This window comes from Plectropomus leopardus, chromosome 10, assembly GCF_008729295.1.
Source record: "Plectropomus leopardus isolate mb chromosome 10, YSFRI_Pleo_2.0, whole genome shotgun sequence".
NCBI classification, from domain to species: Eukaryota; Metazoa; Chordata; class Actinopteri; order Perciformes; family Serranidae; genus Plectropomus; species Plectropomus leopardus.
The window spans coordinates 29706089-29725908 of record NC_056472.1 but is presented as its reverse complement, the minus strand read 5'-3'; the positions used below and the strand labels follow the sequence as shown (position 1 = coordinate 29725908).

General features: G+C 37.8%; 1 protein-coding gene across 1 annotated transcript in view; it reads left to right on the top strand.

The window, feature by feature from the left end:
- Positions 1 to 19820, top strand: part of zmym2 (zinc finger, MYM-type 2) — a 45944-nt gene that overhangs the window by 19978 nt on the left and 6146 nt on the right. The window contains exons 7-25 of the mRNA XM_042494227.1: positions 1127 to 1339; positions 3877 to 4027; positions 4393 to 4508; positions 5681 to 5806; positions 7049 to 7199; positions 7483 to 7655; positions 7743 to 7908; positions 8047 to 8075; positions 8516 to 8657; positions 9294 to 9415; positions 9606 to 9756; positions 10877 to 11050; positions 13615 to 13739; positions 13926 to 13934; positions 14678 to 14864; positions 15368 to 15510; positions 17170 to 17284; positions 18848 to 19090; positions 19361 to 19505. Coding sequence (XP_042350161.1) covers positions 1127 to 1339; positions 3877 to 4027; positions 4393 to 4508; positions 5681 to 5806; positions 7049 to 7199; positions 7483 to 7655; positions 7743 to 7908; positions 8047 to 8075; positions 8516 to 8657; positions 9294 to 9415; positions 9606 to 9756; positions 10877 to 11050; positions 13615 to 13739; positions 13926 to 13934; positions 14678 to 14864; positions 15368 to 15510; positions 17170 to 17284; positions 18848 to 19090; positions 19361 to 19505 — 2681 coding nt within the window. The remainder of the gene's footprint in view (positions 1 to 1126; positions 1340 to 3876; positions 4028 to 4392; positions 4509 to 5680; positions 5807 to 7048; positions 7200 to 7482; positions 7656 to 7742; positions 7909 to 8046; positions 8076 to 8515; positions 8658 to 9293; positions 9416 to 9605; positions 9757 to 10876; positions 11051 to 13614; positions 13740 to 13925; positions 13935 to 14677; positions 14865 to 15367; positions 15511 to 17169; positions 17285 to 18847; positions 19091 to 19360; positions 19506 to 19820) is intronic.

The following is a 19820-nucleotide window of genomic DNA, read 5'->3' as shown; positions in this document are numbered from 1 at the left end:
TGTTTTAAAAACTGAAGAATAGTTCCTCCCACATAAAAATTATTCATTAGTTGTTAGTCTGTGTATCCAAAATAAATGAACAAACTGTTGTTAGTTATTTTTTTTAGGTTGCTTTAAAGCTCCCATGTTCAGTATTAGTCTGTTGTATCACTGTGTGCCCTGGCTAACCACTACAACTGTCTCCTAGCAACAACATCTGCATTTGTGACATCCTAAAATAATTTGCATTATTTATGTCTTCTTCTTGATGTTCTTTGCATATAAAAGCAGCAGCGACGCCTCTGCCAAACTACATTAAAGTGATTTTTACAGTCACAACATAGACAGCACGCCTGGGTCTGCATTTAAAAGAAAACATGATTTTTCTTTTCTGTCTATCGCCATGGTTTTAGAGTTTAATTATTTTAATTTCGGCACATTGCAGTTGTTTATATGAGTGGTTGTATGGGTCTCTGTGCTGTGATTGGCTAGAGGCCAAAATGGTTTTTGTCTATTCATAGTGAATAAACGTTCAAAGAGCAGAGAGCAAACAAATGACAAAGTACACATCCATATAAAATAATAATCACATCAAATGTGATGGTGTGGTATTGTTATTTTTATTTCTAACCACTTCTGAATCAGATTTACAGAGTAGTTACTGTATCCTTACATATATTATCACTGAGGCGTGGAGGAAAAAATAAGACCTTGATATCTTGTAATATCACAATATTACATCTTTACATGGTAGTTTTTTTTTAATTATATAAATGATAAATATTGTAAAAAAAAACAAAAAAAAACCTTTTGCTAGCCTACGAGAATAATAAAAGTCTATTGCTTTTTCGGTCCACTAGAAACATTTGAACAGACTAAAAATTATTTCTCATTAGATGTGAACAAATTTTTCCTATGGGGACCTCTAATTTGCAGTTGAAAAAGTTAATAAATGTTATTGTAATACTCAGCATTTAGCAAAAAATCGCAGTTGTATTGTATCGTGGCGTTTGGCTTCGTGATTCTGTTATGATGATATGAAAATACAAACACTGTGATAGAAGATTTTGCCCAAAACTGTTGGATTTACTGAAGAAATTTAAACAAAAATGACACTTTCTGCTTCTTCTTTTCTCTCTGTCCACAGATTCGCCACGAGGTTAGCTTTAAAACTGTGACCCATAAGATCTGCAGCGACACGTGTTTCAACGTGTACCGCCGGGCCAACGGGTTGATCATGAACTGCTGCGAGCAATGTGGCGACTACCTGCCCAGTCGAGCGTCAGCCAACCACTTCCTGCTGGTCGACGGCCAACAGAAACGCTTCTGCTGCCAGAACTGCATCAGGGAGTACAAGCAGGTACTGTAGGCCCCTCCACGGGCTGCAGGTGTGTGAAAGGTGCCTGATCGGAGCTGTGTGATTGATTCATTTATTTTAATCAGCTGTATTCATTTAAAATTGCAGCTCTGTCAAAGTAATTTGGCTGTGGTGACCTCACCTCCTCCTCACAGCCACGAAACTGCGCCCACAGCAACTGACATGTAAATACAGTAAATTGGCCTTGTTACTCAACCTCCCTAAAATATAAAAAGATTTTAAGTTGCTGTAATACTAGTGTGAATGCTGATAATATGAAATAAATATCCAGCGGTCCTTAAATGGACATGAAACAAACGAGCCAGTCAAGTGATGACGACTTGCGTTCAGAAAAAGAAAAAAAAATAGCGTTTAGGGGGAACGCAGAGATAAGAAACGTTTAAACATCGCTAAAATAAAGAATTAGTGTTTATGGACTTTAGGGACGCCACAGTGAGAAGATTTTCCCGGAGCTTGATAAACTTTTGACAGCACTTGTGTTACCAATCACACGGCATTTAAAAAAAAAGATGATTCACCGATGAGGCTCGATGTCTGTAGAGCATTTCCGCTGCAGCGTCACTATAAGAGCACTGCACTGGTTCAGCAGTTGACTTTGTTTTTGAAGTAGTCACAAGAAATGCAGTGTGTTTGTCAGTGAGATAAGCACCGTTATCATTCATCAAACATGTTTACAAAACTAGACAATGGTCGTTTTTGGCATTTTTTAACCAACATTGTTTAACACCAGTAACAGGAACTACTGCAGCAAGCCTTGTGGAAATGTTATGTGATTGTATACAACCTCCTGGTTTGGTAAACATTTTATTTGCATTATTAATTTATTAAAAATAGGTAGCTGTCTACTCTTCACGATAGAGGAATTTCCAATTTTGAGGGCGTTAGTTCTTCTCCACGAGTGTTTTTTTTTAATGTTGTCGTCCACCATGTGAATTATTATTATTTATTTATGGATGGATATTTATGATGGAGAAAATTTCACTAGCTGGTCACTTTATGACCTGCCTGATTATATCGATCGATCAGAAACCTCCAAATGATAACTGACAGGGATTCACGTGACATTATTAGTGATGCAGAGTGTGATTGCAGCACACAGAAACAGATCAGTGCTCAGCACACGCTCATATCTCCTTTAGACCTCCAGTAAAAACTGAATAACAGAATTACTAACCAGGTTACAACGAAATTGTGTTGCTAAGTGATATTATCTAGAGATTAGATGTTGGAATTGTATTCGTTGCCTGGCAACGGCAGCTTATTAGACACTCCTCTAATGAGTGGGGAAAAGCTATAGATTCTCATTTCTGTGGTGTAAAAGTCAAACAACAGGCTGACTGTTCAGTGACTGTTTACATGCACACTGATATTCTACAATTTTTCCAAACATGTTAATAATTTGAATTTAATTCGGGTTATGTTCGCATATTCTGTTTGGATGTTAAGAATTAGACCTTTATCTAAAGTACAATTTTCCCACTAATAATATTATTATTCAAGTTTTTTTTTTAATTCTAATAAAGGTTTATGTATTGATTTGTTTCTCACACGCATAAAGCAGTCTACAGGAGAAAATTGAAAGTTTGCATTTTCAGAGATAAAACAACATAAAGTTAAATAATGACTGCGTGAGACCTGTCCCATACATCCTCACCACCAGATGAGGGACATAATTAAAGCATAGATATCTGCATTGTGGCACGCAGGCACATGATCTTTTACTCAACCAAAAAAATACAGACCTTTTTCCTATATAGGTGCTAAAACCAGACCGGCAGTTATCAAAGAGATGTGGTTAAGAATAAACATTTATTTCCGTTAAATGTCATTTTTTTTTCTATAAAATGTACAAAAATCTTTGAGTCTGGCAAACTATCAGTTTCTGTAAATAAAAGAAAAATCATAATTTATACCAGCAGGAGATACATTTTAAATTCTGTTTTGCCTCTCAGTTTTAAATCAATTTTTGAGGACCTAAAATTGATTTAGTAATTACAGTTTTGCACGCTGAGGAGAATCACCTTATCCTTTACTAATGTGTCATAGCGTTGTCCTTTTTGTATTTTGTGTAGTTAAATGAATAAAAGTGAAAATAGTTTTACAACATATTGAAGACGCGTTATATCAGGTCATAAAAGCAGGACAAAAAGTATAATCTATGTGCTTTTGTAGCAAAGCAAGGCACTCAAAAAGTAAACATATAGATTTTTGCCGTTTTCTCTAATGCTCATATGTCATCAAGGCTTACTCAAGACAGAAAATGCTCTGGGTGTCCACAAATGCATTGAAACATCCAAAGAAGAGGATCCATAAAGACCACAATTTGTATTATTGTATCCTTCGCTCTCTGTGGTGCACCTTCACCATGTTGCATGGTACGCATAGTACGAATGTAATTCTCGAGACACAATTTTAGAAAAACATTCACACATTTTTGCACTTGAAAAGTTCATCTTTTTGTGACAGCAGAACGTTATGTTGCTCGCTGTTTGACCTGATGCGTCCTCTCTCTGTCTCAGGCACACAGTAAACTTGCGAGCTGTCTGACCTGCAAAACGCTGATCAAGACGGGCGAGGTGCTGCACAGCCTCGGAGCGGGCGGCACCATGGGCTCCTACTGCTCCGTCAACTGCATGAACAAGGGCAAGCTGGCGTCGACCTCCTTCATCAGTGAGTCACCGGAAAAAAAATGTAATACAGAAACTGAGCTTTTCTGAACCACAAACTTTCAGGAATGTAGTTTACGTTTTCAACCATTTCCCATGGTAGAACAGGGCCTTCAGATAGAGTTCTGGACAGTTAGGAATTACAATGTTTTCCATCTGAATGTATTAAGGTTTGCACGTTGTGATGATCAATAAGCAACTTAACAAAGCAGCAGAAAAAAGCGTTTACTCGTTTGATCAATGATGTTCATCCCAGCACTGAACACATAAACCGTAGTTGCTTGCATAGAAAGACCTTTTTAGAAAAGCATGTGTAAAACATGCTTTTTCATGTGAGTTTTAATGTTTATTTAATGTCTTTGTGCACAGACACAGAGCCAACGTGTCACTTCTGTAAGAGGAACTCATTACCGCAGTACCAGGCCACGCTGCCAGAGGGAAACATCCTCAACTTCTGCAGCTCACAGTGTGTCACCAAGTTCCAGGTGGGGACTCTTTTTGTCATTTCAAAACCAGACAACACTAATCTTTTTTAAAAAAAATGCATACATGCATACTGATCTCATGAATTAACCAGGTAAAAGAGTACTGGATCGAACTAGACGTGCTGAAAGTTGGTGTTGTCTACATCCCCTGCATTCCAGTGTGAATCAAACAGGTTTTAAGATACAACAAATTTGCCAGAAACATAAAGAAAGAAGAGAATGTTTACGATTAAAATATGAAAAAATACTAAATTAATGTAAAATATATCTGTTTTCTTCATAGTTTTTTGTGATTTTTATAATAAACGTTTCCATTTTTATTTGTTTCTTGACATTGCAGTACTTCATTAATATTTATTTGTGTGTGGGGAAAAATGAAAATCAAATACTGCAAGAAACATGAATTCAAAATAGAATAATGTGCAAAAGTTTAAGTTTAGTGTCTTTTTTATATGTTTTTTTTTAAGTTCTTCAGTTCTATCTTTACTTTGCAGAATGTGATTTTTATTATTTGTGTTTATTGTTTTTTTTTTTTTTTTAGAATGGCAAAAATCAAGAAACAGTTATAGTATTTTTTTAATGAGGAAAAAAAAGAAACCTGTTTAATTTATAGTATATTTCCTAATTTTATTGTAATTTTTTCTATTGTATATTTGTCTCTTGACTTTCTGTGTGTTTGTGGAGCACACCCCTTATCTCCATACATATTAGTAAGAACATAAAATATTATTAGAAGTAAAAAAAAAAATAAAAAGATTACCTGTTACCATCTGCTAATCTGACACATCCTCATGAAAACAGCAGCCAAAAGCACAAACATAAAAACCCTCAGTTCCCTCAGTGTGGTCGATGACCTGATTAGTTTTTAGCATAAATTTACATACTAACTTAAAAACAGGTCATTTGACTCTATCAGTGTTTATGACACAGAGTTTGTCTCATATTTTACCTCCCACATGTGAAGAGAAGTTTGTGGGCGTAAAAATATATGCAAGTCTGTGGGTTTATCGGCTTCATTAATTACCTCTAAATACAGCCAGGTGGTGTGTTTTGATATATCAAGGTGCGTAAGGAGGGCCATGAGACATGTTGGATGTTGTTAAACACCAGCTGCTCGTCTTAAAAGTTTTTTATTTTCTCTATGTGATGTCTTTTTTTTTTTTTTTTAACAGAACACAACAATTCAGACGGCCACAAACGGACAGACGCCCCTCTCCACCACAAACAACGCCGTCCAGCTGAAATGTAATTACTGTCGAGGAGCATTCAGCCTGAAGCCCGAAATTCTGGAGTGGGAGGTGAGATCATCCTCTCAGGGAGAGTTTTAACAGAGCTGTAATAGTTTGTGTATACGCGCTAAAACGGCACAGTACGAGGGTCAAGATGCAGTGCACGCAAAATACACATTACAAAGATCGATGCCCGCAAATTTTTAGCTATTCACAGTTAGTAACAGGTGCAGAGGTTAGCACAAAACGAGGGGATTGGTGTGTGTGTGTATCCCACTATGGCGAGCACAAATCAAATGGCGGAGCTGAAAGACGGCAGCTGACCGTGACCCGCCTGCAGGTTCACGGTCAGCTGCGACAAAACCAGAGAGCGAGTTTTGTATTAAATGAACGGATCTGTGAATGGAAACATGTCACGTTCGTGCACATTCAGCAGCATTACCCAGATGTGCTGATCATAATATCCGCACGTCATCTGAATCGGTCAACATGCTGATTTTTTGCCAAAATGACATATTTTTTTTAAATTGACAAAGTGAACATGTACAAAACATCAACCCTAAGATGAAGGATTTTTCTTATTTTTCACTATGAATGGATATTACACACACTGAACTGCATTATATTCGATGTGTTATCACAATAAGAGTATGCATGATGTGATGTTGATTCCACTACAGAGGAGTTTGTAGAATTAGTGAGTTGTTATAAATCAGCGTATCAGATATCGGCAAAAAATCCAATATCTTGCATCCATAGAAACTTTACAAGGTATTGAACTCAAGTTTACCAGAGAAGCAGTATACCTTATCAACGTTACAGCTGAAACAAGTTTTCAGTCAGTAGGAAATTAATCCTCAATAATTTTCATTAATTGTTTGTGTCCTCTTTTTTTGTCTTTCCTTTGAAAAATGGCAAAATACATTGCTTCTACCCTTTCAAATGTGAATATTTGCTACTTTTCAAGGTCCTCTGTGAGATTCAATGTTGCAAAATTTGGGGTCTCGGTCTTTTCAAACAAGGCATTTTAATGTGTCTGTTTGGGCTCTTGGAAATTGTGATGAGCATTTGTTCTTAGAGAAAATTACTAGCAGATTTACCAATAATGAAGGCTGAAGCCTTTGTCTTTCTTGGCTTGGGACAGGAGAGACCAAGCCTCAGAGACCAAAGCCGTCTGTGTTTGTTGGACGGAGATGGACAAGAAAAGAAATGACCTGGTTTAGTGAAACTAAACCCTTAATCTTTGTAATTTCTTAAAATCCTAAAGCCATAATAGGTATATTAAATATATCCGAATGTGTGTGTCTGCAGGAGAAGGTCTACCAGTTCTGTAGTAAGACGTGCTGTGAGGACTACAAGAAGCTCCACTGCATCGTGACGTTTTGTGAGTACTGCCAAGAGGAGAAGACGCTACACGAGATGGTCAAGTTCTCGGGAGTCAAGAGACCTTTCTGCAGCGAAGGTTTTTATCTCCTCACCTCCTCTTCTCTCGAGGACACTCGAGAACAGTTTTGAACTAGTGAAGAAGACTGATTTAGCTTCCTGGTGGCAGTGATTGACTGTTTTTTTTAATGGCTTTTTGTGTCTAGATATATGTGTTTATTTTTTGTCATTTTTAAGCATATTTCTTGTGTATATCTGATATTTTGTATCCTGGATTTTGCTTCATTGCTTCCAGATTAGACTCCTTTCTAGTTTATTAATTATTTGTTATTTTTTTAATAATTTTTTTGTTGTATTTCCAGGCTGTAAGCTGTTATTTAAGCAGGATTTCATCAGGCGGTTGGGTCTGAAGTGTGTCAGCTGTAACCACTGCAACCAGCTCTGTAAGAGAGGTTTGACCCGGCAGCTCGGCGGCATGACGCGAGACTTCTGCAGCGAGGGCTGCGCCAAGAAGTTCCACGACTGGTACTACAAGGTACGCTCCTACGCTGTATATCCGTCAAATAAACTGGAGAATAAGTTTTTGTGAATGCCCTGAAAGTTTTCCTCCTGTGGCCACCAGGCGGCGAGGTGTGACTGCTGTAAGGTGCAGGGGAACCTGACGGAGTCGGTGATGTGGAGAGCAGAGATGAAGCATTTCTGCGACCAGGAGTGTCTGTTGAAGTTCTACTGCCAGCAAAACGAGCCCATCATGGTCACACAGAAAGGCCCCGAAAACACCACATCAGGCACAAAGTGTGTGTGTGTGTGTGTGTGTGTGTGTGTGTGTGTGTGTGTGTGTGTTTCCCTTGTAGGCACTACTAAGGTATTCCTGCAAATGCCTGCCTCCTTATGTTTATTATGTATTTTATTTTCCTCTTTTACAGGATATGAAATGCAAGGGGCTAAACTTGGGGTAAGTAGGAATTTGGCAAAGGTGTCATACATTTAAAAAAGTATAAATATATTTTTAAAAAAAAAGATTTTAAAAAAAAGTCTGATGAAGAGCATGTAAGCAACCTCACCTCAGTGTTTATTACATCAAATCCTTATGTGAGCGTGGTCTAGAGTGAGGACTTTGTTTTTCTTGTCTTGTTGTCCAGTTATGAAACATGAGTTTTTTGCCTTTTCAGAAGCATTTTTGCGGTGAATTTACTACAAAAATTTAATGAAATTACCACCTAACTGTTTTAAAATGTTGAGAATCCACTTTAACTCATTTTAACTTTAACTCATTATTAGATAGTTTCCATATAAATAAATGATTGTCTTGTAAGAGCAGGAGCCACATTTCTGTCTGCAGTTACACCTGTACATTTTTTAATGTTTTTTCCCGTTTTCTCTGCCGTGCTGCAGCTGGTGAATCAGGGTACTGTGGCGTACGCTGGTGGAGGTGTGATGAGAGATGTCAAAAACAAGGCTGTGCTCTGCAAACCGCTCACTCTGACCAAGGCGACCTACTGCAAACCGCACATGCAGAGCAAACTTTTACAGACAGGTGAACGCATAATCCTACTCAGATTAGTTAAATTACATACATACTGAGATATATAGCATTCATATTTTTTGGAGACTTTTTAATTAATTATTTTTTTAAATAAAATGTTCTTTATGTAATGTTTTTTAGAATGAGAACAGAGTTTTCACTGGTCATTTACATGTTACCTTCAAAGGCCCAAAATAACATAAACTGATCATTTTCTGTTTTCTGTATTGGTAAAGTTAAAAACTGAGACCTGCGAATAAATGACATGATTAGAGCGACAATGATTGCTATTCTAAGGCAGTGGAAGTGGGACATTTTTGTATTTTGTTAATTTTTCTCCTAAATCCATCTTATGTACCATATAGAGGTTGATAAAATTCCTGCTGCTCACCCTTTGAAATAATCACTTCATTAATGAACAAGCAGAACACTAATAAGACCAAAAATAAAAGAGCCAACATAAGTGTCACTGTTTAGCTGTAAAGCCTCTATTTTTTGTCCCAATGCCAAAGTTTTGCTTATTTTCCTTCATTTTTTTGCCATAACCATGCACCTTTACATGTTGTCCCAGATTTTCATAACGACCGATAAATACATTTCTTGGTTTGCGTGTATAATGGTTGTGGTTTTGCATGTGTGTGTCCACAGATGTAGACGATGGTGTGAAGAGGGAGTATATTCCTGTACCCATACCTGTGCCTGTCTTCATCCCCGTGCCCATGAACATGTATTCCCAGGTCACTCCCGCTCCGATCTCTCTTCCTGTACCGGTAAGACATGACGAACACACAGATTATTATTTCTAAAAGGCAAAAACGTGTCCTGTAAAGATGTAAAAATACAGCAGACAAATCAGTGTGATAAAGGCTGCGTTAAATGGTTCTTGTGTGAAGAAATCTGCAAACACAGACATCACAAATCAAAGTAGAGGCCTAAAAAATATATCTCTGTCCCGTCCAGGTTCCTGTGCCTGTGTTCCTGCCCACCACCCTGCAGGGGGCAGAGCAGATCGTCCAGACCATCGACGAGCTGAAAAACAAGATGCCCTCTGACCCTCTGGAGGCCGACTTGATCTCCATGGCGGAGATGATCGCAGAGGACCAGAAGCCAGGTAGGGGGTCAGACGTTTGCACTGAAACTTGAGGGCCCTGACACGCCAAGCCGGCGATGGGCCGTTAATCACGTCGAGTCGTCGATTAGCGTTTGTCATCCGAGTTTGTAGTGTGTCCTGCACCGTTGGCACTATCTGGTCTTTGTCTTTGTCTTTTCAGTCAGTTCTTTCAGCCACAATAGATATTTAGTTTGTTCCTTCAACATCTTGAATTCATCCTGCTGGTCTCCCAGTTTCTGGTTTTGAATGATGAATACAGACTGCTGACGCCTGCTGGTATGGAGAATAATTTTGTTTCACACGGGAGCAAAACATACATGCTGGTTGGTTGTGAATTTAGGTTTTTTTATGTGCTAAGTGGAACTTTTTGGATAAGACGCAGGCGACGTGAGGGGATGCAACAGTCGGCCTTCCTCACCTCAAGTTTGGGTTTGGTGTGTCAGGGCCATCTTGAAAAGCGTAGAGCTGAAACGATTGGTCAGTGAATTGATATGTTGATTGACACAAAAGTAATCTGCAATTATTTGCAGCATCACATTTTTGTATTTTTTTTAAAGCAAAAAAGTCAAAAAATGTTTTGATTTTATGCTTGTCAAACATATAATACGCTGAATAGCTTTGGATCTTTGGACTGTTGGTTTGATAAAACAAATCATTTGAAGATGCCACCTTGAGCATGTTTCACTGCATTTTATTGACTTTTTTTTATTAGTATTTGAGAAAAGAATGTGCAGACTGATTGTGAAAGATATCATCGTTTATGATTTATTGCAACAGTAACAGCAAGGAGAACTGGCACTTTTTTTGTTTTACTGATCAAAGAAAAGCCCAAGACCTTAAAAAAGCCCCCCCCCCCCCCCCCCCCCCTTTGTTATTTAGACATTTAGATGGCTTTTTGTTTTGTTGTCCAGTGTTTAAACTTCTGCCACCACCTTGCTTGAATAGTGGCGAATTAAGTTTATTTTTTCTGCAACTGTCAACAAATCATGAAACACTACAGCAACGTCTAAGTTAAAAACAGGATTCTGGTCACAAATTTCCAAATTTAAACACAAGTTTCAGTTTATTTGCAGAAAGCTGCAGCAGGTGATGGCAATAATCACTTGGTTTTGTGTTTCAGACATGAAGCCGGTGAAGGTGAAGAGGGAGCGTGGAGGAGAGGAGGCCTCCAGCAGCAGCTCTGAGGAAGAGGAGCAGGAGAAGGTGGAGGAGGTGAAGGAGGAAGACGTGAAGGAGGAAGAGGAGGAGGACGCGTACGAGCCCGACATGGACCTGGAGGCAGACTTTCCTCAAGGTAGTAACTGAATACAAACAACATTCCTGACATTTTTTTCTAATGAGAAACACATTTATTTGGTCCCGCTCAAGTTTGAAAGCCAAATAAATGAAGAAATTCTCTTAAAGGAGCAGCATGTAGGATTTGGGGGATCTATTGGCAGAAATGGAAATTAATATTCATATTTATGTTTTCATTAGTTTATAAGAATTGGTGTGTTTTTGGTAACTCAGAGTGAGGCCCTCATATCTACAAAGGGAGCAGGTCCTGTAGCACCCAGTAAATAAGGGTCAGCAGATTATTGCCGATAAAATTAATTAATGAAAAAGTGTGCGCGTTACACTCAGCTAACACCAGGGAACGCAGTCTGCGATACATGCAAAGAAAGTGTCAACATGGGAGGAACTTTTACTTTGTAAAACCTCAGGGAGCTATTTTTATATATTAAATTTTTATTTAAATTTCACTGGATTTAAAAGAAAACGTTGGTGGGAACCTGCTGTATATGATGTTGAAAGTTTCAGTTTTGATTAAACATTTGCTAAAGGCCTTTAAAACATAAACTTTTCTGTTGAAGTTTGTTGTTTTCCAAATTGTAAATATTGACAGAAAGATTAAAATTTTTTTGTAAAAGCATAGTGGTTCAAATAACAGTCCAAAACTTTAAATCCATCATAAACTCAGTCAGTTGTATTCAGTTGGTTGCAATCTACAGCCTCACCACTAGATGCCACTAAATCCTACATACGGACCCTTTAATTTACGTCAATTTGTCTGTCAGTCTGTGTGCATTTTTCCTTCCTTTTCATTCATTCACTGTGTTTAGTGAAGCAGCTCTTATGTAACAACATCTGACCCTGTGGGGTTTTTAATGGATCAGTACAGCAATTGAGATTAAAATTCCTCCGTCTGGTTATTTCGGGACCAGCTGTCATCTGCTCTGTCAGGGCAGAGGGTTGAAGGTTTAGCGTGCTGTCCGACTACAGTGTGAACTTGTTAATCAGACCAGGAATGAGACAGGCTCTTATTTTGTTTTTTTCGGGCCTCGATAACACGCCTCAGCTGCACTGGACCTTTCTGAGCTGTGAACTGTGGGTTAACTCATTGTATTTTGGCCTTCTTTGAAGTAGATCTTTGGTGGAAATTATTCAGTATGAAAATATTTGAATATCATCGTGTATACTTGTAACTGTATGAATGCATGATTCATCCATGGTCATGGCTGAGGTAGTTTCGGAGGCCTCAGAGTCCTTCACTTCCTGCATGCAGGTTTGTTAAGGACTCTGAGGCCTCCAAAAGTACCGAAAATTAGAAAAAACTCAAACTCAAAGCAAACTTTATGAGATTTATCTGAGAAATTAACAAACAAAGCAGATACAGCAGCAGCACAGCGAAGGTCAGGTGTAGGCAGAGCTGTTTCTAAGATTAAATGACTTCGGTTTTTTATATATATATATAAATTAGCTTTATTTTTATGCTTTTTATGCACTTTGGCACATGATTTACACTCAAATGATAAAAGATATTCTCACTGTAAATCAGTATATTTTCAGTGTGAATTAGAAAATGAAAATTTGGCTCAAAAGCTTTTACCATTATACATGATGACATTTAAATAATTTTACATTGAATAATTTTCACAACAAGAACCACAATACCTTTTAAAAACTCTCCCTTTGCTTTCATTACTTTTGTTTATATCTTGTATATCGTAAAATCTGTAGTTAAGATTTTTGTTACGCTTTAGCTCTGCTGTATGTAGCAGAAGTATTGCAGAGAACGGCAGGGTTAAATAATTACAAAGGTTATAAACAGTGTTTTTGAATACTTAAAGTGTGCCCGGTAAATCTCTGTGATGAACGCCAACATGAAGAGCATTCTTTACCCAAAAAACTAAGATGATAACACAGTTTATCCATTTGGGATTTTGAAACAGTAAAAAAGCATGCAGTAAACGGTGTATAATGCACAATATTGTTTATGTAAACAGATATAAGGATGGGTATTTATATATTAATGTACAGTATTTAGTTACAAGTATGCATGTGCATGAAAAACATGTTAGATAATAAAAAGACGGGGGTGTAAACTTTTTTTTTGCGCTGTGTGAAATGTTGTGGTGGAAAACAAAAGAAAGACATCAGTTGACAAACACATTTGTAACGTTACCGCAAAACACACCCGGAGAATGGCTGAGAGGCGTCGACAGCATGAAAGACAAATCTCCATGACAGTGTCACATCAGACCTGATACAGTCTGAAATAACTAAAGCCGCCAAAAAGTTTGGTACGAGATTATTGACCTTCTGCAGGTTAACGCGGAGAAATTGAATGTGAAGCTTTTGTCTGAGTGATCTGATTTCTTTGAACGCCTTGGTCTCTTGAGTGCATTTAAATGTACCAACTTTGTCAGCTGAGGCTCTGAAAATGTTGGGACGCTGAATGTCAGTAATAAGAAGTCATTGGCAATATAACGCGTTAACCCCTAAAACAAAGGCAGTGCCACTACTTTCCTGCCTTGAACTGGATTCACATTTTAATATAAGCTGAGTAAATAATGACAATGTTGTTTCCTGTCTCAGCGTCAGACCCCGCTCCGGTCCTGGAGGGGATGGACGAGGACATGGGCTTCTCTCTACCTCCGGTCCTCGCCGAGGAGAAGGAGGAGCTGGACGAGTCTGCACCTCGACCTCAGCCCAGGAGACAAGTACGCACACACAGACAAAACATGTAACTTTGTTCCAAACAGCTTCAGTTTACTGTACTGCAGTTATGTACTACAACTATGTACATTTACTCAAGTACTGTACTTGAGTAAAAAATCTCTACTTTACTTGAGAATTTTCTTTTAATGCCACTCAAGACTTGTACTACATTTCACTACATCTCAGAGGGAAATATTGTACTTTGACTTCACTACATTTATTGTACAGCTTTAGTTACTTGCTACTTAACAATTAATGTTTCTGTCTTAAAAAAGATAAAAACATTTTTTTAAACATAAGAAAAGTTTATAAAATCCGATAAAATTAATAAAATATTAGCTAGCCAGTTGACTGAAAAATAATTGCCTACTATTTTGAAAAAAAAAATCTTTTTTTATTTTTTTATTTTCTTAAATAATTGGGGTTTTTTTTATAAAATTAATAATTTAATTTTATAAAAAAAAATTATAAATAAATTAATTCTCTGTATTTTTTTTTATTTATTTTTTTTTACTTTTTTATATTATTTATTTAGTAACTTTTGAGAAACAGAAACACTTGTACCAGCATAACAAAAAATAGGTAATCAAAAAAAAAATAATTAAACCTGCACAATACTTGCACAGACTTGTACATGTTAATCTAGCATTGTGTACAGAAATATACTTTTACTGTTTCACATTTAATTGATCACCAAAAATTAAAGATGTATTTAATGAAAGGATTTTTCTGCACTGAGTACTTTTATGTTTAATCCTTTAAGTCTATGTTACAGATTATACTTACTTATTTTACTTAACACTTTCAAAGCAGGACTTTTACTTGTAACAGAGTATTTTTACAGTGTGGTGTTAGTAGTTTTACTAAATTAAAGGAGCTGAATACTTCTTCCACCTATGCTGTATTGTGATTGTGTGTTTGTGTTGCAGGGGAACAAGAGAGGCAGGCGGTGGAGGAGAGCTCAGATCTGCCCTCGTCCTCTTCTTCACCTCCTACAGGCTCAGCACGCTCAGAGGGACGGTCGCTGCCTCTCAAAGCTCGATACGGCATCAATGCATGGAAGCGCTGGGCGCTGTCTCCGCCCGACCGATCAGATGACACCAAAGCAAAGGACGGCTCCAAACCAGGTGATCATGAACTTCCTGCCCTGGTGCAGCTTTGCTGAAGATTAAAAATAGATTAAGAAAAGGCTCCTTGAGTCTCCTTGAGTTTGCTCGACTGTTCAAGGATCGTGATTCTCTCTAAACAGATGCAGAATTAAAATCCATGTTCTCGCCACAAATATCAAAGTTCCCTGGGTTGTAGAGATTTAATCACCAATACTGGATCTGTGGGTCATAATTTGTGTTAACTGTGGTTTGATTGTGTGTGTGTGTGTGTGTGTGTGTGTGTGTGTGTGTCTTTTCTTTTCTGTCTTATTTTTTATTATATTATATTATATTTTATTCTATTTATTATAGACTTAGATCGATTTTATTGTCATTCAAACTGTACACAACAGTGCACATTGTATTTTATTATACTGTATTGTATTATGTTATGTTATATTATATTATATTATATCATATTATATACCTTATCTTTGACATTTGCTAACAGCACTGCGTGTCTGTCCCTCCTCTCTCTGCAGCTCGGTCTAAGAGTAACTTGTTGTCGCTGAGTTCAGAGGAGCTGAACGTGGCTCTGTCCCAGTTTGTCAGGGAGGTCTGCAGGCCCAGCGGGGAGCGCTACTCTCCAGACAGCATCCTCTACCTCTGTCTGGGGATCCAGCAGGTTTGTACCAAGCCAAAGTATCAAAACCCCAGAAACCAACACGCTCTCATCCCAGCTCCCTCGTTTACACTCTGGGATGCCGTTATGATGATGTCAACAAATGCACGTGTGGGATAAAGCAGCGCGGTCCTTATGTTAATACAGCAGTAGGACCTTCACGATGGTTAGGTTTTGGCAAAAAAAAGGCACATGGAAGGCACACAGGAAGCAAACTACGGACTCCTCCGACACGAAAGTCCCATCCACCTCCCTGACCACCCTCACTCACGCACCTTATATTACATTGTTACCGGCAGCGTTATTACCTGTCCCTTCAGGTCTCATTCTCAAGTGACGCCACCCGTGCACGTTGCCTGTGGATGCGACCAGTGCCCTCTGGACGTCCACTGGCGTGTGATACTGCCACCAGTTTTTTAGTGCGTGTTCTCATCTGACGTCGTCCAGCCGCACTGGGGTCGGATGCGGAAAGTGGCTTTTGGCGTCGTGCTGGTACACAGAAAGCACTGACAGAACGGACGTATTTGACGAGTTCAGAGTGAGAACGAGCTGCAGAAACACACCAGCAGCACCTCTCTAGCAATAAAAATCTGACCCAAAAAAACAAAACATAACACTGATAACTGATCATAAAGATGCACCACAAGTCAGCTCACACAAGCTATTTGAATTTTTTATTTTAATCTAGTTTCTTGACGTGAAAACGCATGGGTGAATTATTGTCACATGAGGAACCATGTTAATCTACCTCAGACGAAAAGAAAGACTAAAGGAAAGTAAACAAAGAGATAAAGTGAAGAGGGAGTTTTGTTACAGTAAAAATTTGTGCAAAACTGTAGCTAACGCTGACTGTCAGTTCAGTTTTTTCTGTATTTTTTATTATAGTAAAAATTGACCTTAAATTTTATTCTGAGTTGCATTAAAAGTAAAAAAAATACAAAAATGATTACTAAATTTAGATACAATATAATTATTCCCATGAAGTAAATACAGTAAATGAGAATTAGCCTTGCTACCTTCCTCTTTTGTATTTGTTCCATTAGAATTACATCTGTAGTCATTTTAGAGGTAGGAACTAAAGTGAGAGTGAGTGTTTCCAGCAGGACAGATATTACTGGTGCACAGTTTTCCCTCCTGCTCTCACATGTGAGCCGCCGCAGCAGCAGCATGGCTGCAGAGAGGAGCTCAGGACTCCCCAAAGTCCTCTGGACGGTGAATTTTCTGACACAAAAACGTAAGATTGATTTGATTTGTTTGCAAAAAAGAACTTTTTAAAGGTTTGATTGTTTTATGTGAAGTTTGATCAAGAAATTTAGGTTTAAGATGCTAAAAAATGTCTTTTCTTTTCTCGGCCTGCTTTCATTTGCTGCTCAGTTCCCCTCACTTTTTAAAAATGTCCCTTCAATAAGGTGACTTGTTGGTTTTTGCAAAGAAGACGATTTTTGATGTTCAAATATTTTTTTAGCAAAAAACAAGAAAATAACTTTGTTTTTTCCCAGATTTGTGTGTCCATTGATTATAACTCTTTGCTGTTCACATTCTGAAAAACAGTGATGATTATTTTGAATATGAGGACACATTTGAGCTCTATAGATTAAAGCTTGTATTTGTTTCTTTTTTTAACTGTTCTTAATTTTTTTTTTTTTCTTCTTTTTTTTGAAGCATCTCCACGCCAAAGGCCGGAAGGACGACCTGTTCAGCGACCCGTGCTACCAGCAGTTTGGAGAGGAGCTCAACAAGGTGCTGAAGGACTGGCAGCCCAGCGTGCTTCCCGATGGTGAGTCTCGTGCGACCATCTGTCCTCCACCGAGTGGCTGTCAGAGTGAAATTTGGAACAGATTTATTGAAATCACAAAAAAAAATATCTGAACAAGCACAATGCACGCAGAGAAAGCAAAAGAATTAAACTAAGAGGTCAAATTGGTTGAAGCACGAGTTAAAAAAGAGATTTCATAAGTGCAATAAGAAGGAAGTTAACCCTTCTTGTTCTTCATCCTTTCGCAAGCTTTTAAACCTCTGAAACGTGAGCACGTTAGTTTGACTTTTTTCAAAAACATGGGGAAAAGGTAATCAGTAATTAGGCAAGAAAAGTTCCCAAAAAAAGCAAGACATTTGTAACAGGTGAAAAATGATAAAGAAGGAAAGAAAATTATTATATTAAAAAGTATATAGTCATAATTATCATAAATATACATTTAAAATAGTGTTAAAGAAAGAATATATATTAAGGTATTATTATTATTCCACTTTTTTTCCAGGTCATTTATGTGTTCATTTTCTTTCTTTTAAGTTTATGCTATATTTTTTGAGGTATTTTTAATGTTTTTTTTTTTTTAACTAATTTCTTGCTCATTTTTGGCTCAATGTTGCCCAGTTTTCTCAGGTTTAGCTCCACCTGGTGCTGTAGCTTTGTTCTGCCGTCGTGTTGGTGTCCAGTGATTATAACTCTTCTGCTGTTCACATCCTGATTTGTTGTGATTGCACTATAATGTTATATGAGGACACTAACGAGGGAACAAATCCTCCAGTTTTTTCCTGTTTACACAACAAATAGTAGTTTGGTCGTGAAGATGCATTTTTTAAAATTAAAAATAAGTTTTACTTTGATACACTTGTATTTTTTTTATGTGTATAATAGATGTCCAGAGTGCCAGTGAGGATTTAGTTACTTTTGGTCCAAAACTGTGAGTGTTTGATAGCAAAGAGCCCAGATGTGTGTCAGTGTTCACATGTTTCTGCCTCCCTCTTGTGCTACTTTTTATGTATGTCAGTGGCCTAGATAATGAGGTGTACTTTTCCAGACCCCTAACAGCTTATTGTCATGTATCTATTTATTTATTATTTTCTTTTACTATGACATACATTAACTGGGACTTCTACATGACTTGTATATTTATGCTCATTTAATTAATATTTATTTTATGATTTGTTTTTTACCTTCAAAATTGTTAAACTATTTGTTTATTAATTGTTTTAAAGTATTTTTTATTTAATTTCTCTTTAACTAGGACTGTATTTATTTATATTAACATTATGTTTATTTATGCTGATTTACTTTTACATTTTTTTTATTATGATTTTTTCATTAACTGGAATCATTTTACATTTTTGCGTTTTTTTTTTTTGTTGTTGTTGTTTTTATTTTCCCTGCATAGTTTAAATTGAATATTTGCACAGGTGGAAGGGGGAGGGATTACTGTCACTCCACATGTGTTTGTACAGTGAATTGTCAGAGTTGTATTAACAAAAATGAATTAAAATTTGTTTAAAAAATGTGAGTTTGAGAGTCATAAATGTGACTGGATCTCGGTCTCTGATCAGTGGGTTTAATGTCCTGCAGGCTCGCTGTGGGGTCGAGTGGAGGAGCAGAGCCTGTGGAGCAGCCGGCAGCTCGGCCAGCAGAGTCCGGCCGCTCTGCTGCGCTCTCTGGTTTACCTGAACACCAAATACTTCGGCCTGCGCACCGTGGAGCAGCACCTCCGCCTCTCCTTCGCCAACGTCTACGGCCCTGACACCGTCCATCCTGTCACCAAGGAGACCACCGTCTGCATCCGCGTGCCTTCCATCTCTCAGGATCACCACGGTGAGACCGCGACATAGACATGTCGGGCCGTTTTTGAAGCATTACCTCAAAGTAAATGTTTCATTTTAAATCTGATATATAGGAGTTCAGAGCCAAAACGATGAAAAAGCAAACTTTTTCTGTTTATCAGAGTTTAAATCTAGTAAACTAACATTCTGTCGTTTTTCCTGCAACCTTTAATGCAAACACAAAAGCTAAGATGCGTGTTATGTTCTTGATGTAAGAGGGTCAAATCTTTTTACAATCTTTTCTTCTTTTGTGGTTCTTCAGTGCAAACAGAGTCGAGGAAGAGGAAGCGTACGTTGGAGGACGGCGATCAGGATTATGAACCAGACGACGACTCGGGAGGCTCCACTGTACGCTGTCCGGTAAAGAAGCACGAGTGTAACCTCTACGACCTCTACAGATCGAAGTGGTGAGTTCACTAACTTTACGGATGGTTTTATCATACGGAGAAAATTGTGCAACAGTTGGAAAAACAAAGATTCACCGTTTAATGACGACATACGATGTTAATGTTGTTAATCTCAGTTTCTCTCTGTGAATCAGCGAGGTGTTATTCACCGTAGAGAGAAACTCCTGCTCTTAAAGTCTAAAGAAATGGCATCGAAACGGAGGCTGAAACTAATTATGGTTTTAGCTTCAATCAGTAAATCAAACTTTATTTATTTAGCACCTTTTTATTCAGGATAGTGCTTCACAGATGACTGACACTGAAACGATCAAACAA